Raw genomic sequence first — 26,744 nt, 5'->3', positions numbered from 1 at the left:
ATTTTTTTTGTGAGGGGTGGGGTGAGGCTGGGGAGCAGCCATCTGCTGGAGGGGGTTGATGGCGGGGTTGGAGGAGCCTCCAGCAGCCGGGCGCAGACAGACACCTGAATGGGCGAGGGGACTGTGGCGGCCTCCTGCTCCTGCGCTGCCTGTCGCTCAGGGCTCGAATGATGTTGCAAAGAGAAGAGCTGGACCAGTACGGCCCTTTTCAGGCTGGGTGGTGCGCTGCAGTCTCAGTCTGTGTGCAATACACCTGCCGGCCTCCACCTAAATTGCTCCACGTACCCGAGCATGCCAGCCCAAGGTCTGAATAATGCAGCAAACCCCCTCGGGTCCCATCTCTCTGCCTCCCCCTCCCTGGGTCAGCACCTCAGCGCTGCTACTGCAGGAGGGCTGCCGAGATGTCCGCTGGCGGTTTCTGGGGCTGCTGGGCAGCCCTGGCTCGCCTGCCACCCTCGCCCCTCCTTTTGGGCTGTTGTTACATAGACAAAAGATCTGCCTGTGCCTATCGGGGTCTCTTCTATTTATGGGGATTGGTGACAGGTGTGGGCTCCATGGACTTTCTAAGCTGCAAAATATTTATGGAGGGTAGGAGATGGCCGGTGTCCCCCTGGTCGGTTCCCGAGTGCCTCGGTGCTCCTGTGCATCTTGCTCTGGGCTCGGCGGGGAAGGGGCCAGAAGCAATGAAGTGGCGCCTGCTGTTTGCTCGGGTTCATTCGCTCTGGTTTTAGCTCTCAGCACGGCACAGGTAGTTGCAGTAGAGCTGATCTCAATTTGCTGCTGACCCAGAGGTCCTGTAATCCCTAATAGTAGTAGGATTAGATTTTGTCCAGCCAAGTCCTCCTTTCCTTTCCCTTTTTATTTTTTTTTCCCTTTGCAATACTTTACACCCCAGCTGGCATACAGTCTGCCTCCTGCCTCAACCCTTGCCTGGGTACTCCAGCTCCCAAGAAAGACTTGCCCTTCTTTTGGGAGAATCTTGTCAACCTGGCCCTCCCCTCTGTGCCATCCTCCCTGTCCCTTCACCCCTTTCTGTGCACGAAATTGATTTTGCTGCTGTGAGCCTGGTTCTGCCCCCCTGCTCTCATTGAGCAGACAAGATCTCTCACCTCGCTTTCTGGGTGCACAACCGATTTCTGTGATGGTAATTTTAGGACTTTGGTTTGCAGCCATCTATCAGACTTTTCCACTGGCATGAATTTGGCAAAACTTCCCGAGTTCAGCTGGCTGTGGTGTGACACGGCTAGTCCTGAGCTTCCTGTTACAGTTTCCAAGAGGGATGGGACATACGGATGCGCTAAGGGTTCTTAAAGCACTGGATAAAGTCCACCTCCGTAATCAGAAAGGGACAGCCCAAACTCTGCTCGGCTTCAGTCACTACAGCACTGTGGTGGATTTGGTTAGTGATGTGATGATACCAATATGAAAATGTTACATTGCCCAATTCTGTGCAGGTCTTTTTATCTGCCATAGACTCCACATACACAGCTGCTGGTGTTTAACCAAAACTTTGCAAATCTCCCACCAGGGTCTTTCAGGATCAGTCCTTGTGTAGCCTTATTTTTCCTTTAGAAATTGTAGGTGTGTGTAATTATATGTATTTTTGAAAGCTCTAACTATGCCTCATTTAAACTTCTGCAAACATCTTTGTGAGGCCAATTAAATGCCTGCAGAAGAAAATGAGCAAAAAATGAAATGGGGAAATGTGCATTTACCCAGATAGAGCTCGCAAGCCAAGCAAAATGTTACGTTAGCCCAACAAATGGGTTATTCAAGCAAAGTTCTACCAAGACAAACATTGGAGAGTCAAGGGTAAGTGAGTTTGGAAGCAATACGGGATGTGGCCCTCTCGATTCAGTTATCAAGATTGCACACGTTGAGAAGATGTGGCTGATTTAAGGTCCGCTTGAAAATGGCGTTGGAAGGACCCTGAGAAAAAGCAGTCTGAGCTGAATTTTTCAAGTGCTCTCCCCAAAATTCAGTTTGGGGTCTGAACCTCTGCACCGCTGGATTCTTTTATTTGCACGTATTTACTTGAGTATTGCAAAAGAGGTCAGTAACAATGAAGTCGGTGCAGCTCAACAAGGGGGAGAGATGTGTTATCGTACCCTCTGCAAGGCACAGGGCGGGGTATTTTCTCCTTTGGTCGTGCCTGTCCAGCTCTGGGAAGAAACCTGCCCCGCAGGTGCGAGTGACTCCTGCCCATCCCTGCCAGTGCAGTGCTGGGGGCCTCGTGCCAGTGCGGCTGCAGGGCTGGGGCACGGCACGGTGCAGCGTCCGGCCCTGGCTGAGCAAGAGGAGGGGTTTGGAGAGGAACAGCACAAACGCAGTCGCGGGCTTAACACCTTCACTGTGTTTCAAGGAACCCAATTCTGCTGCACTGAATTTAATTCCCATTTAATTTCCATCAAAGTTAAAAGCAAGACTCATAAGTAACTGGATTGGGCCCAGTGTGCTTGTAGTCTCTGCTGCTGGTGATCAAAAGCAATACTCTGTTTCTAATTTGAGAAGGATTTTTTTTTTTTTAAGTAGTTTAAAACAAGAGGAAACTGTCACATCCTGAGTGACATCCTGTGTGCTATGGCAGCATTCTTGTTGCTCAGTGATCAGAACTTCAGCCGAGGGAATAAAACACCATCCATGTAAAAACGTATTTGCTTTGTGAAAATCTTGTAGTATTGCACAAGCTATTTTCTGATGGTAAAATGCAAATCTAAAATCTATATCCAAGTGAACAAAAAGATTAATTAAATTAGTTGTCTGGAGAAAATACAGAGGACGCTGAGTTATTGATTTGATTTTAGTAAATTAGTTTTAATATGCAAGATTACATTTTTAATACTTGAAATTATCAGTGTTTCACAGTGCAGTTAATTATTTCTCAAATTGTACTGTGTTCAAGACCGCTAATTTGGTATCCGCCACTGCCTAACTGCTGACATGCTTTTGCCGTTCAAAGTGCCCCCAACTCGCAGGGAGCTCATGACTGCATGGGCTGTCCAGCCCCGCCAAGCACCTTTGGGTGCTGCTAATTTTGATTTATGTTTATTTGGCTTTTATTTTTATTTGATTTATGTTTATTTGGTGTTTGGGGGGTTTGGGCAAATGCCCCGGGCAGCTCTGCTGCTGCCTGTCCTGGGGTGGGGGGTTTGACAGGGAGCCATGGCGTGAGCCCCGAGCATCTCTTAAGGGACAGCAGCAAACTTCCTGCCGTTCCGCCCAGGAGCAGGGCGATATTTGGGCAGCCATCTGTTGCGCCCAGCTTCCCCGGCCTGGGGAGACTTGACCGCTGGCTCCCAAAGTGGCTGGGGGGAGAAAGTCAAGAATTTGCTCCCCTGCCCACCTGCGAGGGTGGTGGGGCTGGCGAGGCGGCCGGCCAGGTGGGCAGTGGTGGCACACGGTGCCTTTGTACACCGCAGGGCGGGGGGGGTAAATCTGTCCGGCAGCCTCGTTTGCTCATTCTTACATGGTGGGAGCGGCTAAACTGGCAGAGAGGGAACAAATGGGAGTTTTGGTATCTTGGCAAAATGCTATGCGACCTACAAAACAAGCCCTCCCTGCGTGCCAAGCTCTTCCCCAGAGCCGGGGAGAGGCGTTCAGCCCGGACCAGCCAGCGCCTGTGCTGCATTGCTGCTGGGTGTAAAGCAAGGAGGACCTTGGCCACAGGGGATGTGCTCACCCTGCAGCAGTCCCCAGGGCCTCGGCCGCCTGCAGCACCCCTGCATGCGGGACTCGGCTGGGCTGGAGGTACGGGGTAGGACTTACTTCCTTAACGCAAGTGGGCACGTGAAACCAAAGGTGTTGATTTAAACAACGCTGACCTAAAAAGAGCAAGTTTTAATAAATGTAGTATGTTTTACTAAGTGCTTAGTTGTCCTTGGTGTTGCTGGAGCCCGATGCGCTGGCTTTGGCTGCGACACTTGCGTATGACCGTGGGCCTTCAAGTGGCCTCCAGCATCTCCGAGTGAGCCGTGCCTGAGGAAGGAGAGGCACCATCTGAAATGAATTCAGCTCTGCCCATAGCATCAGGAGGTGATTTACTCCCATCTTTAGTATTTGGAAGTCAAACTTAATGAAGATAGATGAGATATGTTGACTCCTCTCCTCAACTAATTTATCAGCTTTTAAACCTGAATATACCTGTTAAGGTATATATTTGTGTTGCTGCTGGAAAGTTGGCAGTATAGTTAATTCTTCTGTTTCATACTCGACATTAAACTGCTGTATGCCTTAAAACACCTGGAGAACACAAACCAGTCTTCTAGAAATATGCTTAATAACACTGTTTATTGAGATAAAAAGAGTAATAAAAGGGAAGAGGAAGACACTGCCCTTCTGGGTACTAATAGCCATGTTAATATGGATGTGGATGAGTGTGTGTTAGCCCATAATAAACGATGCTGTATGTTAGCTGGGGTAGTGGCACAGTTAGGTTTGTTGCGTGCTACAGATGCAAGTACGCAGGCAAGGCAGCAGTGAGAAGGTAGGATGCTGAGCAGTCCTGCTGTCTGGTGGGGGTCCCTGCGGCACCCCTTGCCCATTGCAGACAGGGTCCTACGGCTGCTCCTGCCTTGGTACTGCAGTGCTGGGCTCTTTTTTCCAGCAGTTTGGTTTCAGCACAGCAAGGACTACCTGCTGGGGAGCAATGAAAGGTGATTTCTTTAAGGTTGCAAACATGGCTGTTTGTAGTTTTGGGTATTTTGCTACTTATTTATTTATTATTTATTATTCCTTGTCTATTAAATGAAAAGTGTAAATGTTTAGCAAGGATAGGGTGGGGAATCACTTGAAACAATGTTGCAACCTCTTGAACAACAATATTTTTGTTTTCGAAGCCTTCAGTTGTCAAAACAGGACAGTGTAGAAAAATCTGTCTGCCCCAGGTGACCATCCTGCCTGGCCACGGTGACACACGAACTTGCAGTTGTAAATTGGGGTGAAAATGATCCTTTGGCCAGTTCTAGCCTCTTCCTGGCAGGACCCACGGTATTGAGTGACCATTGTTCTGGAAAAGGAGTCTGTGTAGCCAGGAACGGACTTTAATTTTTAAAATCGGCAGCATAAAACCTGATTGCCAAATGAAAAAGCTAAATAGATCCCCACATCAGATGCTCCCTGCTAAAAATAAAGAGGTTGCAGATATGCGTACAAACATACATATACACATACAGATATTTGTCTGAAATAATATGTCTGAAATATTACACTGAAGGTACACATCTGCATATGAATCTGTGATATCTCCTAGAGCAAACCCCAAACATGTCTATCAGTACATCCTGTTTTCAAGTGCCTGGTTGGAGAGAGCACTGAGCTGACATATATTAGAAAAACAATACCCTGAATGAAGCAAGAAACATCAATGTTTGGGATAAATTTAGCTGCGATGGCAATTCTGTTCTCTTAATATACTGTGCAAATGATTGGAGAAAGCTTTGACGTCTAAAAACGGTTCATCCCTTCTGTGCATGCATATTCACCACAGCTCTTGAGCATCTTTGTCCTTTTCTCACCTTTCGTCAGACACACAGACAAGCGCAGTGAGCGTTGCTCAGGGGTGGTAACATACCAGAGGAGGGGGTAGATGAAGGGATGCTATGGAGGGTATGTCTTTCTCCTCAGGTTTGTGTGTTTAAATGTAGATCACCAAGACCTCTCTCCAAAAGTCCAGTTCTTCTCACTTGTGGTTCTCCCTCCTCATAGTGCAGCCATAGCGCCATGGATAAGCATAGCTGGGTGGTCAGAAAGAGTATTTAGCAGCCAGTGTTCCAAGTTCTTGCCAAATACACAAATGTTAGATTTAATTAAATGAGAAATAACTTTTAATAAGAACTAGCTAGGCCTCCAGAAGCAGAAGGACTTCAGGATTAAGTTCATGATAAAGTGTGAACGATGGAGAGATTATTGTATTTGCGCTCTCTTTTTTTTTTTTTTTTTTTTTTTTTTTTGGTTTAGAAATGAATCTCTTGTTAGATTGAGTTACTCTCTCAGCATTGTATTTTCTGCTGTCCCCTGCTCACTAGGATCCCCCGGGCAGGACCTGCTCCTGCGAAGGAGCTGCGCGTCCCCAGGTAGCAGAAATCAGCAACGCGTCCTGCAGGGCGGTGGCAGTCGGGGCACGTCACCCACGGTCCAGAGACCCTCTGCACCACAAGCAGGAGGTCAGCACCCACCACCTGGCAAACCGGTGAAGGTCTGGAACGGTTATGCGCTGCTTCCTCCTCAGTGGGCTGTTAGGAAAAGCTGAAATCAACCTAATGAGGGTGGGCAACCAAGAGCCACTTCTGGGAGGCAGTGGGAGGATCCAGGCTGGTAAACGACTTCAACAGGATAAACACATCACTTTCTATCAGTCTCTTCTCATTTGGGAACAGGCCTGTCTTTTCTCCCCTCAATTAAGCTCAATTAAGTGTAGAGAGACAAAATCCATGTTTTTTCTGTTAACAGTTACAGAATAAAAATTAGGTGAATAGGTAAGCTCTTATTTTTCCTGTCTGCCCTGTGGGATGTTTTCAGAAAACTTTCATAATGTATGTGTAAGCTGCTTTCCAACTCGCTGGTAAATTATTTCACTATTCTAGCGCTCAGATTTTATCAAATTTGAATTTTTGTTCTCATTTCAATCCATAAAAGTGTAAAAGACTGCTTTGAAACCATACCCTTTCTGGCAGATTTGAAATAAATTATATCCAATCCCTGTTAGGTTAAAAATAAAATAATCTGACTTACATATGTGAATTGGACTCCAAGGTTTAGGAAAATGCAGAGTGGCAGGAGGCTATGGCATAAATTGTTGGAGACTTAATTCCATGCTATGTATTTAAAGTTAAATGTTTTGTGAGCATGTGGATCCTGTAGCTTGATCAAAGCTGTACATTATACTCTGTGAATGAAGAGTTAGTGTTAATAGCTGGGGTAAAACAAGATGTTTCTAGCTCCGCATTTTTCAACAGTCAAGTGAAAATTCTCCTAATGTTTTATTACTGCAAGAGCTGTACGATTTTTTTTTTCTTTCTTGTTAAATTTCTGTGCCACTTCCGCCCTCTCCCCAAGTGGCAATGTTGAATCTTGTTTTATAAGAGAAGGATCATTACGTATAATCAAGCAATTTAAACAAATGATCTCTGGGTTCAAGGACACATATTCTATAATATAAACTTGCTGAAATGAAAAGCTGTTGTTCAAAACACATCATGCTGTATTTTTGAGTTCTCTCATTTTGGTTTTGAAAATGGCCCTGGCTGCCAGAAGTTTGGGGTTTTCCACTGATCACTAACCTGTCACCTGGTGCTTTGATGACAACATAACAGTGACAGAGATTAAGTAGTAGTAATCTGTCTTGTTTCCAGTTGAAGTTTAAATTATGTTAACTAGCTGTCTTTGAATAATGTGATACTACAACCCCAAACCCAGTTATGTCACCACGCTTGGGGAAAAAATCTGCAGCTAATGATACTTCAGAAGGTGTTATTGCCTACAAAGCCAGTTATGGGTGGTTATTTTCAAGTGGTGCAGACACAGAAGGCACATGGAAGATGATCCTTCACTGTTGCTGAAGAAAAGGGTTTTTTTTTAAAAGGTACCTCTTAAGCTATAGATTTGGAAACACGGTAGGTTGGTTTCTTCGCATGTACCTGTTGTTTGAGGGGAAGAACCCAAAGTGTTTGGCAAAAGTGTTTTCCATGTATAGTCTGTAGCCAACTTCAGCCATTCGTTCCTGCACTCGTCTGTGGGGCTGACTGTGGTTGGACGTCCAAGGTGTGGGGAAGGAAGGGTGAAGCTGGAAAGGGGGAGCTGGGAGTGAGCTGATCTACGTCCTGCCAACCCTGGAGTTGCTTTCCAAATTCTCCTCTCCCCTCTTGGTCCTTTCAGAGTGCAAGTTACATTTCTGTGGGTACCCAGTAAGTGTTTGGGCTGTACATCATTACCCTGGTGCCTCTTTTATGATCTTGTTACTTCCATGTAAATAAGTGATGAGTCTGGTTAGAAGAGAAGGCTTCACTCCAAATTCCACTGACTTCAATAGCCCAGAAACAGACTTTTTAAAGCAATCTCCGGGTTCAGCTGAGTGGGTGGAAGTGTGGTATTTTTGTGGACTGATTTGTGGTTTTGAAAAACAATATTTTTTTTTTCTTTTATTCAACAGTGTGTTAACTTATTTAAAATGCAAGTGTGTTCAATGTTTTTTGAATGAATGAATGTCTGTAGATCATTATTTTAAGAGCAGGAGGTTTGTTTTGTTTTGTTTTTTTGTTTTTTGTTTTTTTTCCTCAAGGTTTAAGGAATTAGAGCAAGTGTCAGCTCTTTCAGGTGTTCTGCACTCTGGAAGGATGAACAAAAATGTCCAGGCTTGAGTACAATATCTGCTGCAGTTCCTGCTTCAACAGGAGCCACTTACATGTCTTATTTTTGAAAGTTAGTTAGTAACAATCTTTGCCAAAAAAATAAAACCTGGCTTTTAAGTAGGACTTAAGATATACTGTATAACGTTAAATACCTTAAGGTCTTAAGCTTTCCAGTCTTTCATATGTTGGAGCTGTTGGTGAGCAGACATGGAAGCTGTGTTATCGGTGTGAGCAGTCAGAAATACCGACACATCCTACTTTGGTGTTAGGCTGTCTAATATGTTGCTCATATTAGAAGTAAAATATTCCCAGTTTATCTGAAAAGATCATAGAATCGTTTAGGTTGGAAAAGACCTTTAAGATCATCAAGTCCAACCTTCAACACAACACCACCATGCCCACTAAACCATGTCCTGAAGATGTGGAAGAACACATCCTATTTCCCTGAATTTGAATCAAAGAGATGATTTTAGTCGCCTGCAAGGTGGGGAACTTCAGACTGTGAGGGATGCTCAGGGTTGTTCGCCCAGAGCCGGTGCGGTGAGTAAAGCTGTGGCAAAGAGCTCAGCCACAAGGTACCAGCACTAATGGGTTCATGAGGAAGCCTCTGGCATGGCCGGTGGTGGCTGATGCCGAAGGGCTGACATGGGAAGAGCTGGGAGGTCAGGGGCGAGTTCAAGTCTCCCTGAGTGTACTAGAATTACGATGATTATTGCATGTATTTAGAAGAAACTTTTGTGTCTGCCGCTTCCCAGACAGAGGCTATCACAAAACCTTGTCTTAAAAAAAAAAAAAAAAAAGATTTCACGTTTTTAGACAAATTGCTTGCATGATGGAGGAGAAAGGATGTCTGCACCTTTATCGATTACAGGGTTGGCTTTCTGATCAATAGAAAGTTTTACGTACACTTGAGTGACATTCACCTTAACAGCCCATCCTTGAAACCAGTCAGCACTAATACAAACTGATGGTTTCCCAGAACGCTGTAGTGTCCGTAACTCATACAGAAGGGATGTCGGCAGTCGATCCCCTCTCTACCGTACTGCTATTTAGACAGTTCATTTGTCAGTGTGACTCGGGGTCGTTTCTGTACTGATGTGTGCATGGCCAAAGCACGCCTACATCGTGAAGCATGAGTAAGCGTGGACCAAGCACGAACACAGCTTTTATTTACTGCAGGATTTCCATAAGATTATGTAACTCTATCAGGAAATCAAGAGAACAACAGCGAAATCTCAGTAACAGGGAAAAATACAAGTGTGGATAGGAAATATATTCAGATGTCATAAAAATTTGTAGAGGAACTCTGCTTCTCTGACCCATTGGCTATGGATAAAATTTGCCTGGGAAAAAAATTAGTTCAGCTAAGTAACCCGGTTTGCCTCAACTGTAAATTAATTATCTGATCATTTTTTATAGTGGCTAGGTTGGAAGAAAGTTCTTTGTTTTGAAAGGTAGGCACTTTTGTGCATTTGTCTCAGTTTGCCTTTGAGGAAGAGATTTGCAGATTATAAGAAGTCATAGCAGAAACCGTTCAATTTGGGGAGACTTGTTTTACACACAGCAAAACTACCAGCACAGTTACAGTTTGTCCGTGTATGAATAACCTTGCGTCTGCATGTGGTTCTGGTGTGGGAAGTTTATTCTGAATGTAATTTCATTATACCTATTATGGTACCTTTTATTTAGGGAAGCGGGGCTATTTTCATTCTTCTTTCAAGTCCCATTCATTTAGTCCACTGAAATTTAAATACAAAACTTCATGCAAGTTGTATTTCTTTAAGTAAACTTCTGTCAAAGTACTGGCTTGAGCCATGTGTGGAAATCCCCACGCCCTGTTTCCCAGGCTTAGCGGTACTTGTAGGAGACAGGACTTACGGTTTTGGCAGTCTTCCTCCTGACAGAAGACCAGAAATCAAAACAAGCAAATAAATATGACAAGGAAACGTTGCAGAACACAAAGCCCTGACAGGAGCACTTGTCAGAGAGGAGCAGACGCGATATAATTTGCCTCCAAGTAAAGACGGTTTGAGCTAATGTTATTCCCCGTGGTCTCTGCCCGTAGAAATAGGGATTTTAACAGCTCTGGAGGCAGAAGGGGCTGGCGGCCTTATGAAGGAGGATGACGGTATTCGCTTGTGCCCTCTTTGTTTCTACAGATACTTTCGGAGTCGCTGTCCTGAGCATTGCATTTACTCTTAAATTGGGCCTTTCCTTTCCATGTCACAGCTGCACGTCTGGTTGGTTCATTCCCTCCTGCCTCCCAAATACTTGTAAAAATTAGTGCTAATGAGACTATCCTGATGTACTCACCTGACGCTACACCTCCGTTTCTGCACAGTGGCTGAAGAAGTGCACGTCCCCCGTAGCTGCCAGGGATGTGTACCTTTACACAAGCATGCAGGCACCGGGCATTTGCGGAAGGGACACAACCGTGCAGTAAAACCAGCTAAAAGCCTCCATGGTTGTCTGGAAGACTCTGTGGGCTCCTAGAGGAGAGGTTTGCTCGGGCTTCGATTTAGTTTTGCTTTGGTTGTAGCATGCCTGAATATTCACTCTTGGTGGAGAGCAAGATAAGTACGTGTCCCTTCAGCATTTTACGAAACAAAGTAATGCAGATATCTATAAGTGAGACATGACATGAAGCATACAGATAGTAAGTTTGGAATAGTTCTGGGAGTTAAGAATTTACATGTCTTTATTAATTATTAGATGTTATTAGTGAGTGACTAAGGAACTGGGAAGCTCTAAGCGTTCTTTTGAAGTAGTGTACCCAAATTAGGCTAAATAAATAAATAAATCTAAAAATGTCAGGGAATGTCTGCTCTAATGAATTTTCTAAATACACAAATCACACTTATTAAATCAGTGGATCTTTTAACTGTAAAAATATTATTACTGTTACACTAGGGAAATCCATTCAGAATTATAAAATATTTGGAAACTCTTTCTATGTTTCATTTCAGTGGAAAGGTTGTAAGTTTAATAGGAATAAAAAAAAAAAGTAGGCTTTCGGATAAAGTTTTAAAAGCCAACTTTCCCCCTTTCTTTGTATGTGTGCCAATTTTCAATAAGAACTGTGTTCCCCTTTTAGTCTTGTTTAAAATGAACTACATGTATAACAAGATGTTGAAATTTATTTATGGTATGTTAGCACTAAGGACAGGTTGTTAAGGGGTCATAAAAAATATTAGTTTCCACTTTATGGTGGCCGAGTTGGTTTTTCTGCAAATTAAATTTGACGCTACGAAAGGATATATGTGATACATACAACCTTCTCTTCCTCATTGTGATATTTTTCACTTTAATGCAGTCAACAAAGCCTGTCTTTCTAGTAGGGAGAATCTCAGCTGGAGAATTTCCCTTGACCTGAGCAATAAAATTCAGCAGTAGGAAAGTGTGGGGCATCTATGCCCAGGGAGCGTGGAGCATCTGCTCACGTTGGCGTTACGTGTGACCAAAGAAACTCTTCTTGTGGCGAAGGAGGCAGGATGAGGTGCTGGATTCTCCGTGTATTAGCTTTACACCTGCTTTTATTTACCCTTTTATCTGTATTTCACTTTTATGGTGTTTATTTTATTCCATTTGTGTGTTCCTTCATCAAAATATTTGGGTTTGCGTACAAATAAGACAGACTTTCCTGTTAGTATTTAAGAGGCAGTACAGAAGTATATTTTTTAATTATTAAAATACAATTTATGAACCAGAAATGATCATAGATGCAAATTTATACTTTGCACATTTTTTTTCTTAATAAGAATATGTATATTTTCATCTGGGGAGAAAGCAGCATTAAAATGAGCGAGCCTGGGGAGTATTACCACACATACACACACACACACACGCATACGCCTGCATGCACAAAAGAGCCACAGTGAGCTATTTGCTCGAAAAACAAATTCCTACGAACGGCCCTTGAAAACCCGCGCTCACTCAGGAAAGCTGAAGCCCTCCTTGTTCGGCCGTCAAGGGCCTGATCCCCTGTGACGGCCCCGCAACAGCAGCAAAGTGGGTGCACTGACAGCCCGGCGTACTTACGCGTTTGGAAACTTGGGTCTTTCTGATTGGGACTGGCATCCCAAGAGGAGGGGAAAGGGGGAAATAACTTCACTTACCAGGTGGGTTTTTCCAAGCCCTCATAGCTCTAATTAAAATGGCTGGTCAGGAAAAGCCTCCTCTCTTTTCCTTTTCCTGTGCTACCTACGCTGCAAACATAGCTCACCGGTGAAAAAATTTCCAAGTTTGAAGGATTAGCAGTAAAAATCAGTGTATTTTTTTAGGCTGAGGTGTAGAAATCTGGGCAGAGATTTTTTTTTTTTTTTTTTTTTCCCCAACTGTGATTAATAGCCCTGGGTGCTGAATGGGGTATTTGTGGAGGGGAGTGTGATGCTAAACAAAGTGTTTGGTACAGCAGCTCTGCTCCTGCTGAAGCTTGCTGCAGCAGGGACGAGGGCTTTAGGCATTACATAGTAAAACCTGCTTTGAAGAATTACAAAGTAAGAGAGTTAAACATGTGTACGAGTAGAGTTGTGTGCTTTAGCATTTCATCAGCGAGCCTCAAAGTGATTGCTGCTGTTTAAGTAATTTTCTATTCTTTTTATCACATTTGCAAGTGTGAGTTTTTCATGGACATTAAACTCTCTACCTTGAATGTAAGTCTGAAAATTGGGGTCCCTCTGCCATCTCGGACAGCTCAGGACGGAGGCTGACAGTAATACCATGCCTGATCCACATGAAATGGGAGATGTTGCATCTGCTTCTGTTGGGTCTGGATGAAATCCATAGTGGGAAAATTGCTGTGAAGTGGGACTTGATTTATGGTGATGATGAGATGAGCTGGAGACTATTGCATCCTGATGGCAGCTCCTTGCCAAAGGAAAGGAAAAGGCTACTCGCTGTCCGTGGCAGGAAGGTCTGGAGGGATGTGGCTCTTGTTCTGACCATAGGAGGTTAGACAGTGAACAGGGAGGGGCATGTGAGTTGTTTTTTTATTACAGAGCTGCACTTGGTCAGATGGTTTTGACTGAGCAGAACACAGAAAGGTGATGCCCATTAGTAGCAATAGGGAGCAGACTGCAGTCCGAGGTATGGTGTACTCAGTCTGCTGGTGCACATAAATCTCTTTGTGCTTTACCAGAGCAAAAGGTAGCGTAAGGAGTCATGGCCCCACTGCCCATCTGCAGATCCTAGTTATATACTTCTGTTCTTCCCTGGTTTGGTTCCTGTTTCCATATAAAAGTTTATGTAAATTAATTTTGGAACATTCCCCTTTGTTTGTGTCATTAGTCCGTGTTAGATGTTAACTTTTGAGCATCCTTGTTAGCTGCCCCAAGACAGGGCCAGCACATGTAAATTATTTTATTAGGTGTCCTGCTTATAGAGAAACTTTATAGCCCTAATGTAAAAATAGTGCTCTTTCCCATCTCCTCCCCCGCCCTTTTCCCTCTGGAGAAGCAAAGCATGCAATCAATCTGACTTGGTGAGACCCTGCATCCTCTGTGCAAAACCCAGTGTTTGAACTTCATGGTGCTTTGGCTTCATTCTGAAACTTCATTTCATTGTAGCCATTTCTTTGTGTTCAGGAAACAACAGAGGCCTTTCTGGCATCCCTTTGGCCTGTACCATCCTTTCAGCTGAACTCTGCCGTGTGCCCCTTGTCTCTGCCAACTGCAGCTCTCAGGTCTGCTGTCTTGCAACGCAGAACCCTGTGTCCCACCTGTTTGCAAATACTGTCTTAGGTGATACCTGAGATTTGTGTACCTTCACTCACCAGGTATCTGTGCTCAGAAGTGCACAGAGTGATAGCAGAGCCTTCGCTAGTACAAATTCTACACCCAAAGTTTGGAGGAAGGTGTAAGAAATTGCAAGTATTTGAGTAGCAGCTTGGCCTTTGTACTTGCTGACCCACCTCTGGTCTGTCACTTTTCATGGGTCTCTCGCATCATCATCTTCTATTTGGGTAGCTCCAGCCTGCTTTTGGCATTTTAGCAGAGCAAGGGATCACTTCACAATTTGCAAATTCAACTTGTGTAATTAAAGTCCTGGCCATGAATTGTAAGTGTGTTAATTCCCACTTCCTCTACTTTCCTTGTTTTGGTTTTGTTAGGGTTTCAACATGTACATGTTTCTGTCATCCAGCAGTGTTCCAGATGGAGCAAGAATATTTAAACTCTTGGTTGCTGAAGTGAAATACATGATTTTATGAGCAACGTGGGGAATGCCAGATTCACCTGTTTTGTTTCACTTGAGCTTTAAAGCGCCTGTTTACTTGTAGTAGATCTATTTTTGAAAGAAAGTGCAGACACTATGGTGACAGTTGCCTTAGAAATGCATGTAATAATGCAGGGAGGAGCACACCCGCAGCCAGCCGGTGCTTGCCACCCCCTATCCCTGGCCACAGGAGCTGGCCACCCTGCACCCCATGTCCTCGTGCATCTCCACTTCCCTCCCCACCTCTTTGCTCTCTGCCCGTGCTCTCGCCCACTGGAGCTGAGGTGGTGCGGACTGGGGCTCAGCCCGACCAGGGCAGGTGAGGGTAGGGACGCTGGGTGCTCGCATCCATTTCCAGTGGAGCTTGTCGCAGGGGTGCAGCACGTCAGAGGGAGCTCCACGCCGGGCACAAATGGGCCATCGGTGGGATGGGTCCTTTGGGCTGGATGAGGTGTACCCCACCAGTCTTGTGGCCAGGCAAACTCCAGTCCGAAAAAGCAGAAAGATCCCCAAACTCCAGTCCCCTTGCTGCATTTCTGAGGTGGAAGCAACAATTAGAAACAACCAATATTGAAAGAGATTTTTGTCCAAAAAGGCAAGAGGAGGGTGGGGAGGCACCAGAGATGGGTCCTCTACGCTGGGGACGCAGGAAGGTGGCACAGCCTGCCGCAGGGCAGAGGGGGGACTGACAGCACACCCCGCAAAGCGGACTGCGTCTCCCCGCGGCAGAGCAGCGGGCATGGTGCTTCCTGATGAAACCTGGGGAACGTAAAACTGGATGTTCCCAGTGCCAGCTGTTGCTGGGGTGGTTTTGCACCAGCGTGCCAGGAAAACATGGTTCTCGTGCGGGGCTGAGGTGCTGCTTCTGTGGGTCTCATACGTGGCACAGAGTAGGGGGCTCCTCGGCCAGGTGCCTCGTCCAGGGCAACCTTTAAATTCCGGAACATTTCACAGATTAAATACCACGTATTGCAATTAAAAGGAAAAAAAAAAAACCACCCTGCCACCTGGGGATTAACCTTCAATGACAAGCTGTAAGAACCGTCAGTAAGAGTATTGATCCCAAATCTGCAATGTGAAGTATGGAAATGGGGTGTCTGCAGGCCCAGTTTTAAGAACTATAAGCTTAATGTATTGCATGTATAAGATGTTGATCTTGAGAGCAACCTGAAATATTGGCTGCATTTTATTACACCGTACACTCGTATTTATTTACATAATAGATTTTGATGGGAAATATCTGTCTCCAGTGAAGTCTGTGAATTAGAAACACAAAAACTAAATATGAGCACTGGGAATAAATATGCTCTGGCTTGTGAGTCAGGTGTGTGGGCCGTGGGAAGGGCTGTGATTAGCCATTATGTATGTCCTATGGTCTTTCTCATCTTGCAGAGATGAGATTTTTATTTACAACGATCCCTTTCTCTAGTTGCAGTTACATTAAGTTTTGCTGTAGCGTTTGAAGAGGCAGGCCCGTTAGCTGCGCACAGATTTACTGTGCGAGTTTAAGCTAATGGATACTTATCAGGCAGGCTGTATTTGGTGATCGTCCATCATTTGCTCATTAAACAGTGTATCTAAGTGATTCTCATTTCCTCCCTGCCATGTCTGGAAGGGAGGAAACTAGACACATTACGATGGAATATTAATGTCCTGGAGGATTTAGCCACCCATAATTAGATCTCCTTTGCATAAACCTGCTAGTGCTACCTTATTTTGTTGTTTGTCTTGTTCTGCTTAATCACCTTCACATCTTTTTCTGTTCCTAACTATCTTATTTTCGGTTTTCCTTTGTAATTCTGTCCCATTTGTCTCATCCTGCTTCCTTTTTTCTTTTTTTTGTTTTCTTTTTTTTTTTCCTTTCCCCTGACCTAGAGAGCACAGCAGTCTGGGTTTCCCCACTCCTCCCTCCTTCACACAAAAAGGCTGACTTTGCCAGCAAAACCCACAGTCTCTGCCAAGCCCTGTTACTGACTTTGGAGAAAAGCAGCTAGAGAACTTGTGCAAATTTAGGCTCTGAACTAGCTAAATAAGCCATGTCAGTAAACCCTCTTGTCTTATTCCCTGGCCTGCTGGCCCATGAAAGGACTAATATATAACGGTCCTATTTAAGGTGGAAAAAACCCTCCTGGCTGAGGGCCACCGATGGCTGAGTCGGCCGTGCACTGGGGAGAGACCAGGGAGGCGGCTCTGGAGCTGCGAACGATTGTGCCGAGGACCACGCGTGGTTCCCGTGGGGATTCCAGGGTTAGGGCACGGGCAAGGAATACGCCATCACCTCTCTGGGGATGCCCTGGTGTCCCAGTGCTCCTTTCCACCAACCATTGGGGAAAAAAATGGCAAAGTGTTACTAAAGCTAAATGAAAATGATCATGCAAACAAGCAAAATACCTAGTAAACATGGGGAGACCTGGCAGGCATCCTCTTGCAAAGTTGATTTTCCAAAGGAAGTAAATCGGCTCAAATGACTGGTATAAAGCACACCTGGCTGCTTCTGCCAGGTACCTTTTTGCTCCCCTGAATGTTGGTGCGGAGGCACCAGGGGGATTTCCTTTTCCTTTTAGCTGCAAGGTACGGTAAATGCATCAGGATATGCTCGCAGGCACCTATTCTCAGTACACTGGCAAAGCCCCACAAAACTTCCTATTTTCCTGCTGCATGTGAAGGTTTCCCTCTGCACACGGGTGGGAGAAAGCCCCAGCCTGCTGACAAAGACGGGCAGCCTGGTTCCTCGTGGGCAGCGTGCCCTGGCTCGGGGCCGGCTCTGCACCCTGCTGCACTCCCGGGCAGCGGACTGCAGCTCTGCCGCAGCGGCGCTTCATTTAAAAAACAAATTCGACCGTTTTTCATACTGCTCCTTTCCTTCGCTGCTCTTCTGCAGATTTTGGTGTTTTGCAGATTTTTGTCTCACCGGTATTAGGAGGTGGAGAACCTAACAGGGAACATCTAAGCAGGAGAGAGGGAAAGCCTTAGACCCAGCCGGGAGGTGTAAGCCCTGAACAGAAGGGGCTAACTGGCTTCTGCTCAAAGTAGCCATTTCCAAACTTTTTTTCTTTTTTTTGCTGTACGCCACTGCTAGTTGTGGTAGCAGTTCCTGGTGCCGTGCAGGACTGAACTTCTTCGTACAGTAGGCTGAGTGAGAGCGGAGGTACTCTCCTCCTCTTTCAGTTTGAGGAGCAAGCCTGTCCACACCTCGCCAAAGGACAGGCTCTAGAAGTGTGTGGAAAATACCAGGATATTTAAAGTGTAAAGATTGTTAACATCCTTTGTGCTCCTGCCATGCCAAGCAGCTGGAAACTGGCTAGTTTACAATCCTCAGTCCACAAAGTTTTGAGCATCCTCAGCTCCCTTTGACTTCACGGAAATGGAAGCTGCTCTGCATTTTGCAGGATTAAGAGCGCTGTATCAAATGCCAGGCCGTGAGTGCTGTGGGATGAGTCGCGGCAGATTAATGGTGGTCAGATGGGGCTATTCTGTGTCCTATGCTGATTTGGGAGCATGTAATTTCATGTGATGGGAGGGACGGAGCAAAGGCTGGGTAGGACAGCCCAGAGACATGTGCATCTGAAAGGCAGCAAAGAAGCCTGAAAATTACGGAAGATCACAGAGCTCTTGCTTGCGAGTACCTACAGCTAGGTCAGGGAAAATATGTGATTATTGTGTGACTGGCTTACAATGTGGATTGGTGCTAGAGTATTTCTCTAGAGGGAAAGCTGTGAATCTTGACACGTACATTACAGCTAATACACAGGCATTGGTGAGATTTCCCTAGGTTTATCTGAGAGCGTTCTGTCACAAACAAAATCTGACAAAATCCTCCAAACTAAAAAGTGGCACCAGCATTTTCTGCACTCAAGCTATTCTGTACATGGTGTTTTCAAAGGTTGCTCGCGGGTGAGGGAGTGGCCCTGGTCCCAAATGCAGCTCGTGGTAACAGCCCTGATTCAGGGAAGTTCCCCCATCAGCTGGGGGACTTGCTTGTAACCCCAGATATTTCTCAGCAGTTTCTCAAACTGTCACAGTTCCTGACATTTTAGTTAGCATACTATGGAGTTTTTATGTTATGGGAAGTGTTAAACTGGTCCTTGTGGTCCTTGAAGCCTGTGTAATAGGATAAGGGAGCATACACATGCCATCTGAATTACTGAGGGGCTGTTGCTCACTTGTAAAGCTTGATTGCGTCTAGAAATCAACATTTGGTTCAGAAGCGTCTTACTTTGATAAGGTTAACTTCTTTCCTGGGAGTGATAAAGTGTTAAATAAGCACTGTGACTGTGAATGGAGTTCAGGTAATGGTAGCCCCATAAATAGATGTTCTCACTCTTAGGGGAATGGATGCTGAATCCTTTCAGAAGTTTCTCTGAGCACAAAGAACCAAAATCTTTGAGCCTGCAGCACTTGTGACCTAGCAATTAAATAAGCATCCTTGGAGAACATCTGAGATGAGCGGGCAAAATGCAAATATTTGGTGTGTGTGGGAGCGCTGTATTGTGATGTTGCCATTGCCCACAGTTCCTACCCACGTTGTCCCTGTCCTTGTTCTGGCTCTTGCATTTGGGTCCCACAATCAGTTCGAGCAGAACAGAGGTCTTCTCCAGGCATGACAGCAGTGAGTCCTCCTGTGCTGGGGCAGGACAGGGAGTGGAAGCAGACATGTGTCCTCCTGCTGCCAGCAATGTCCTCCCTGTACCAGGCCATGGGTGGGCAGTGCACAAAGTTACCGATCTTTTGAGTTGACTAACAATAACACTTTCTATGCTGCCAGACCAAGGCTATATTCAAGTCAAACCCAGCCTTTCTGAAGGGTTTCAGCTTCATAGATGCCCCCAGATTTCACCAAAGGCACGGCTGTTATAGCAGGCACGCTCTTGGGTGAGTTTCCTATAGCTATCATAATCATCACCCTGAAGGATGCAGCTAAAAGAGTGTCTCTGTTTTTTATTTCCAGTATTTTCTCTCTGTGTGCCGGCAAATACTACGGACCATTTACAAAAGAGAAGAAAAAAACAAGTTAATGCTTTAAAAATAGAAATATAGTTCTGTGAATGTTGATATCAAGGTTTAGTATTTGACATGGAAACGGTTTCTTGCCCATCTTTTTTTCTAATCAACTGCATAGTGAATTTGGCACTGGGAGACATGCGTATCCCCTCCATTGGTGCAGTGTGGTGCACCTCGGGTGCCATTCTGTCGATGACACATGGAGCACAGTGGGACCGAACTTCTGTCCTCTTGCTGAATTGTCTCTGTATTACTGAAGGAGTTAAAATATGCTTTTCCAAGGCATTTAAAAATGATCATTCAGAGGGAGAGATCAGATAGAGACAAGAGTAAGAGTGCAATTACATAGCAACTTCTGTGGTTGCAACCACGACTTAATGTGCAGGTCCACAACATAATTTGGGGAGAAAATGAGGTGAATTTGTGAAGGAAAATGGGAAGTATCCAACAAAAACCTGTGAACTTGTGAACATTCTGCCCAAAGCTTAACATCAGTGATTTTGGGTGTCTTCATTTTCAATGCCCAGTATGAAATGCCTCCAAAATGTCATGAAATGCTGAGCCTTCACCATTATGTCACCAGGACTCCCGTAAAGTAGTTAGAGCTGACACAAGATCTCTAGTTGCTTTATAAAATCTTGGCTCTCCGTCTTAAACTGTGCTGCTGTTTCCTGTGGTATTCCCAAGCTGCAGAGTGTTTCAGGTACGTGGGTGGGTCCTGCGCGTGCTGAACGTCAGCAACGTGGACTTGTGTGTCCACACATTCAGTGTGATTAACTAGCACAGATGGAAGTGTCTAGTCCTTGATTTTAGTAGTTATGATTGTGGCTGGTGTGTCTCAGAGACCATATTTTCCTGCTAATGAAACAAGAATTATTTTACTGTGTGATGTATTTTGGAAGTGATCGTGTTGAATGCTTCATACCTCTTCACCAGCTTTTTTGCCCATTACCACTACTTAAATAATAGCATCCACAAAGTGAATGTTAATGCACTTGGGTCACCCGAGTCAACCTAGATTTCAAGGAAGGATGAGAAAAATACTAAGAAACTGAAACTTTAACTGAAAAATCAACTTAAGTGAATTACTCCCTGGCTAATATTACGGACTAAGCTTTTTTTGACTCAGTTCTCGGTAGCGAGAGCTGGAAATCCCTTCCCAGCCGTAGGAGCCAAATCTGTTCTGGACCCACTCTGCCCTCCTGGGGAGGGCTGGCCAAGCCCTAGGGCAGCCTCCAGGGGGTCTGTCCCGAGATGGGGTTCCTCTCCGCTCCATGCACAGCATCGTGTCCCCACCTCTCCAACCAGCCCAGGAAAGCTCCTCCTGCTTCCCTGTGAGTCCAGCAACAGCCATGTGCAACTGAGGGGAAATTTTAGCTGCAACTGCGTGAGTGTCGAAGTTGAGTTTGGGAAGAGGAAACCAATTATCTTTCCCTCTGACTTCTGTGGCTTCTGCTCATTGCTGAGGCAAAGCCAGCAGTGACACCTCTTCGAATGCCGGCTCTTTAAATAACAATTTATATCCAGAAGATTAGGTGGCCACGGAGGAACCTCTCAGCTCTTGGTTTTATGCCCATTATGGAGAGGGAGCAGAAGCACGGTGGAATTAAGTGTCTCCCTACAGTTACGCTTGGTGCCTGTGACAAAGCCTGATCACCTATTTTTTTTGCTTCGATCTCACAGACACCCTTCCCCTCCAAACCTCTGGGTCTTCTTAATTACACTGATGTGCAGACCCAATCTTTCGTTTTTGAACGTGGCATGCTTTTGCCCTTGTTTCTCTGTGCCTGCTGCCTAGCTTTGTGGGTGGATGGGCGGGCGGGTGAGGATCAAGTGCTCACGTCAGGGCTCCCAACTGGCTGTCACTGACCATGCCACTCCATAAAACCACCTAACACCGGTCCTGAGTAGTGCCAGCCCGGCCTTGCCCAGTGGTCGTGTCCTGCCTGGACATGTTTGGGTACCCCCAGCCAGCACTGCGGCAAGCAGCGTGGGCTCCCAGCTCACTTCTGGCAGCGCCCCTGCCCCGTGCTCGCTGTCCGAGGGGACAATTTGACATGCAGCCCAAGAGAAACATCAGTCCAGTACAGCAATACGCCTTGGAGTAGGCTCGGCTGTTACTTTTCCTTATGGTTGATCCTATGAAAGATGATGTTTGCTTAAAACAATAAAAAAAGAAAAGAAAAAAAAGAAAAGGGGGAATAGTGGTGTCAGCAGCAGCTGCAGGGAGATGTGTCTGCGTCTAAGCTCAAGAGGGTCCATCCCACCGGCCTCCTCCTTCCATGGAGGTGCAGCATTGTCAGCCATGTGGCGGGGCTGTGCAAATAGAGGGGGAGAACCTGAAACCGTGACTGCAATAATATAAAGTGAATTTCAGTGCCATCGTCTTCACATATATGTTCTCTGTCCCCTTTTCAGTCATTAGGGAGCAAAGCAAATTAATGCCAACAGAGGCTGACTCAAACCTTTGCCCTCATTTAAGGGATTCCAAAAAACATGGTTTTGTTACGTGCTGGAGCCAGCTGCCCTACAGCAGCTCAAGGACTAGAGCAGTCTCCGGTGTTTAACCAACATGAAAGGCAGTGGGTTGCTAAAATTGCCAATGACCAGTGCTGATCCCATATATTTCTACTTGACTAGGACTGAATTTATTGCCTTTATGTATTTTTAGCAGACTGATTTTTTTTTTTTCACCTCTCCTTCCAAGATAAAATGTAAAGAAATAAAAAAACCTCAGCATAAAAGGAGTAATATAAAAAACTGTCCAAGCAAGACAACCAAAAAGCAGTCAAGGATAAAATAAAATTAAAACATCCCACTTGTCTGTTTTGAGTAAGGTACGTGAATTGCTAACTTAGTTTATTTAGTTTTGGAGCAGAAACCTCCCAAATGTATGTAGATTTTGGTGTTAAAATCAAATTTAGGATAACTATGTCCGGAGTTATTCTATTAAGAGATGGGTCAAAATGGGAACAAGATGGTGGTTTACCGAACACAAAATGGTAGCTGAGCCCCTAGGAGAGAGCATGTCTGAGCCAAGACTGCTCTGCCACACTCAGGAAATAGTACCAATAATGGCTTGAATAAGCTCGTGGCTTTGTATCTTGTTTTTCTCTATCATTCTGGAATTTAATATTATGTGACATGGCCTTTATGCTAACATAGACTTTTTGGAAAAAGTATAACTGTTTCTCAAGTATGATTTTTTCAAAAGAAGTGGCCAAATACCATTCTCCTCCATTAGCAAACTTGCAGACTAACAGGACCGGAGCAGTGCCCTTCTGTGGAGTACACATTTGTTTATGGTCTGAACATAAAATCAAAATTTGTCAAGGCACTGGCTATGTAAATCATCTTCTCTGTTCCTAATGTCACGTGATGTCACCACTGACATCAACAGGATAGATAAGCTTACAGGATGCCAGAATTCCTTACTGAATTGAAAAAAAAAAGGGGTGGGGGGGGGAGGAGGAAAGCATAAAATCAAGAATCTTGTGATGAAAATGTAAATACTCAATGTAAGTAATCACTGGAACAGGTTCCCGGGCCTGGGCATGCAGGTCCAAGCTGGTGAGTAGGGGCTGTGCTTGTGGCTTTGCAATATGGTTTGGATTTTAGTTGCAGAATTATTTAAATTATGTTGGATTCAAATACAAATTCTACATGAAAGGGTTAGAGATTGGTCGGTGCATGGAGTAAATACTTTTAATCTGGAAATAAAGACCTGTTTAAATTTGTTTGGTATCACGGTGACAGAGTAGGCAGGTGAAGATGATCAACTTTTGCAACTAAAAAGAAGAATTTCTGCAGTTACCACTTTCAAATGCCCAGTCTGACATTAGTAAAACTGCCACTGATTTCAGTAACAGCAGGATTGGTCTCTTTTTTTACCCTGCTTGTTGTCAGTTGATCTCTTAGTTATTTTTAAGAATGTAAGAATCAAACGACATTTTGTAATTCTTAACAGGCAGAAGGTTATAGATACATAACTTGCAAGTGCTGAGCACCTGGCTCTGACAGCTTTCACATCAGCAAGCCTTAAATGCAGTTATTTATGACTACCATATTACAGAACATCGTTGCACATTATAATAGTATTTTTTAATTCTGAACTCTGGAAAAAACTTAAGATATCACTTGGTTCTGAATGTGGCTAGTATGTTAGTATGTTAAGATGACATAAGTCAGGCAATGTTCCCTTCATAGGACAATTCTTTACTATGATCTGTTACAGCATACCTTTCAAAAATGACCTCTACGTTTACAATGACAATTTTGCACATGCAAGTTGTTATGCATGTACAAAATTTCAAATATGAATACTTAGCAGCTAGTGGTATTTAAACCTCTATTAAATTTCACATGAACTTACTGTTACCTGTTCAGGAAGGAACTGCAAACAGAAATCCCATAGTTAGGTTAAAACGTAGGGAAAATCTCTTTACTAAATTTCCACCTTATGAATTATTTTATAGAAAGCAGTAAGTTCTTTTTCACCAGTGCAGAAGTCTGTTTTAATACTTAATGTCATAGTGGACCTAGTTTTCTCATGGCTTTGCTTTCCAGTTGGTTTGTTTTAGCAATCACAACTTATTTTTGTTCTTTTTCAGTTGAAGAGGGTGAATCTTCAGATTTTGCTTTGACCTGGGACTCATCAGTGACTCAATCAGGTAAATATTTTAGGTTCTTCTGATTGCAAAAACTGCCAGAAAGCTGCCAGGCTTTTTACAGGAACTGTATTTTGTATGTCACATTCCTGTCTCAAATCCAAGACTACCCACTGCAACACAATTTTTATATCAGTTCCATATGGTCAATAAAATCTATTACATACAGAGACTAATATACTCTTATCCTCCAGAGAGCCATTCTTTCTTCTTGTGGGCATACTGAAACGGGTTGTGATTTCTCCAGTATAACCACTTTGAAGTTTTCTGCAATGGGCACTGTTGCACATTCATTCCAATCTAATTACATAAAAGCTGCTTTAGTAGGAATTTTAAACCTCGGTCTCAACTGGAATGTGTGTATTTCTCCTCTTGGAGGAAATTGGAAAGTACTGTCAGGGCTGGAGAATAAAAGTGGTACATCGCCATGGTAGAAAGATTTAACATTTGAACCAGCTTTTGGTCTGCTTGATAGTAATAACATTTAAACATGTGTCTGGGGCTTGTTCATCTGTGTTACATTGATAATTTGAATAAAAAGAGGCTCAAGAAACTGAACAGTATAAAGCAAGTTTGTCTGTAGTTGTGTAATATGTATTGATAACACAAACGTGAGGGTAAATGTCAGATTAGTTTGCATTTAAAATAACTAGCCACATCTAGTCACTGTTTGTGCCCTCTGTAAAGATATTTTACTGTCTATTATGTCTTTAACATTTATGAAATTCTCAGAATATTTTTAATTTTGAAGCCAATAATTAATTCTATTTCTGCCCTCTCTTCATACTGGCCTGCGCGAGGGTATTCTCTTAGAAGCTCAGCAGCGACATGAAAAGAGCTCAGAAACTGAGCAGTAATATGAAAATTAACAATGGTGCTGCATTCCTGGTTAGCATGGGTTTTATAAGAGTCATGGGGAGACTGACTCACAGGAGACTTTTCTTACTGAAGTCAGCATCTAGCTGGCCTTGAAGGCATAAACTGCCTTTGTGTGGCACTTTGTGGCATTTCACTTTGTACCAACTGCACTCTCTGTTGCGCTGGGTGCATCTTCTCTGGGCGCTATGACTGTTTTGAACAGTTTGTGTTTTCACTAGTCTTTGATAGCAAATATTGCTGCTGCTGCTGCAAACCCCCAGCTGCGATGTCGAAGGCCCCTTTGTGCCTGGAGCTAACGGCGCATGAAAAGAGCGCTCGCCAGCTCTCTTGCTTGACCTTCGTCTCAAACAGCACTGGAGTGGAGTTACCGGTGTTATCTATCACAAGTCTTGAATTTTATTAAATTTAACACAGGCTGAGGTTCAAAACAACAACAACAAAAATAATTTCTGTGCAGAACGGGAGTTAATTGGGGATTCCTAATGGTATTGGTGACTACGCTGTAAGTAAAAAAAGCCTGTGAAAGGCTTTTCCCAAATTAGTTGAGTCTCCTCAATTTTTCTTCATTTACTCCCATAATTACAGCTCTCATTCAAGACGTCGGATGTGGGATAAAATGTATTGTATGTGTGATTTATGGCAGCTGAAGGAAAATGTGTGCTAATTGGGGGATTTTCATCTTAATACATTTAGTAGCTACAGATGTCAATCTTGCATGTGTATAAAGATGCAATACAGTATCCTATCAAGACAGGGTGCGCTGCATGGGACAGAGGTTGCAGGCTGGAATATGACTGAGGAACTACATAGGAAATGCTTAAAAAGCTCTAGTATGTGGTGGTGCGGCTGCGTGGAGTCACTGGCTCTTGTGTGGTGTGCCTCCAAAGCTATATTCGGTAACTGAAACCAGTCCCTCAGTCCCAGTGTGCGAGACTTTCATTATGTTCTTTTATGATCTTCCTGTTTGCATTAGCTCCAGTAGTGTGATGTTGAAGTTCAATAAAGGGTGAAAAAACACTCTTCAACTTCTTGTTTCATGCCCCTTCCTTCCCTGGCCCAAAATGACAAAATTGCCTCACTTTCTTTGACAACCACCCCCCCAAACTGAAAAAAAAATCAAAAGGCCAAACCAAGGACTTGTTAACTCTGAAATATTTGCCAGATGTTTCAAATTAACATATTTCTCTCCCTTCTTCTCCTGTATGTGTTTGTACATCTCTGTGTGTGTGCAAACACATACAACGCAACTTCTGAAAAATTATGTTGGCACTCTGTGCAGCTGCTGTGGGCCAGGGGAGTGGCGGTCCCAGGGTGGTGTGGTACCCAGGGACAGCAAGAGCAGGTAGAATGTGATTTATTTTTTTTTTTAACTTTTTTTTTTTTTTTTTTTTTTTTAATACTAGCAAAATATTTATAAAGGTGCAGTTGTGGGGAGAGAAGGTGCTTTTGCTGCTACTTCTTATTGTGTTCATCAAACCAGTAGAAGCTATGCTGGAAATTTTTTTTGTGAGTACAAGTTGAATCTGCAGTCATGGGGCTTGTCCAGGTAGCTGTGACAGCCATCTGTCCCCAGGTCAGGCGTAAGCATTTGTAGGTGCAGAGCAAAACATGTCAAAACATTGGGGTCCAAGCTCTGTGTCTC

At 44.3% G+C, this 26,744-nt stretch overlaps 1 protein-coding gene across 4 annotated transcripts in view; it reads left to right on the top strand.

The window, feature by feature from the left end:
* The window catches only part of ZNF423 (zinc finger protein 423), a 238,302-nt gene that overhangs the window by 20,654 nt on the left and 190,904 nt on the right, over positions 1-26,744 (top strand). For all 4 annotated transcript variants that reach the window (XR_003924933.2, XM_030025260.2, XM_030025259.2 and 1 more), the window contains one exon: positions 24,167-24,226. Coding sequence is in view for 3 of the 4 variants with exons in the window: in XM_030025260.2 (XP_029881120.1) it covers positions 24,167-24,226 (60 nt within the window). In the remaining variant the exon portion in view is untranslated. The remainder of the gene's footprint in view (positions 1-24,166; positions 24,227-26,744) is intronic.

This window comes from Aquila chrysaetos, chromosome 9 (assembly GCF_900496995.4).
Source record: "Aquila chrysaetos chrysaetos chromosome 9, bAquChr1.4, whole genome shotgun sequence".
NCBI lineage: Eukaryota > Metazoa > Chordata > Aves > Accipitriformes > Accipitridae > Aquila > Aquila chrysaetos.
Note: the sequence above shows the minus strand (reverse complement) of the source record. Positions and strands in the feature narration are given on the sequence as shown.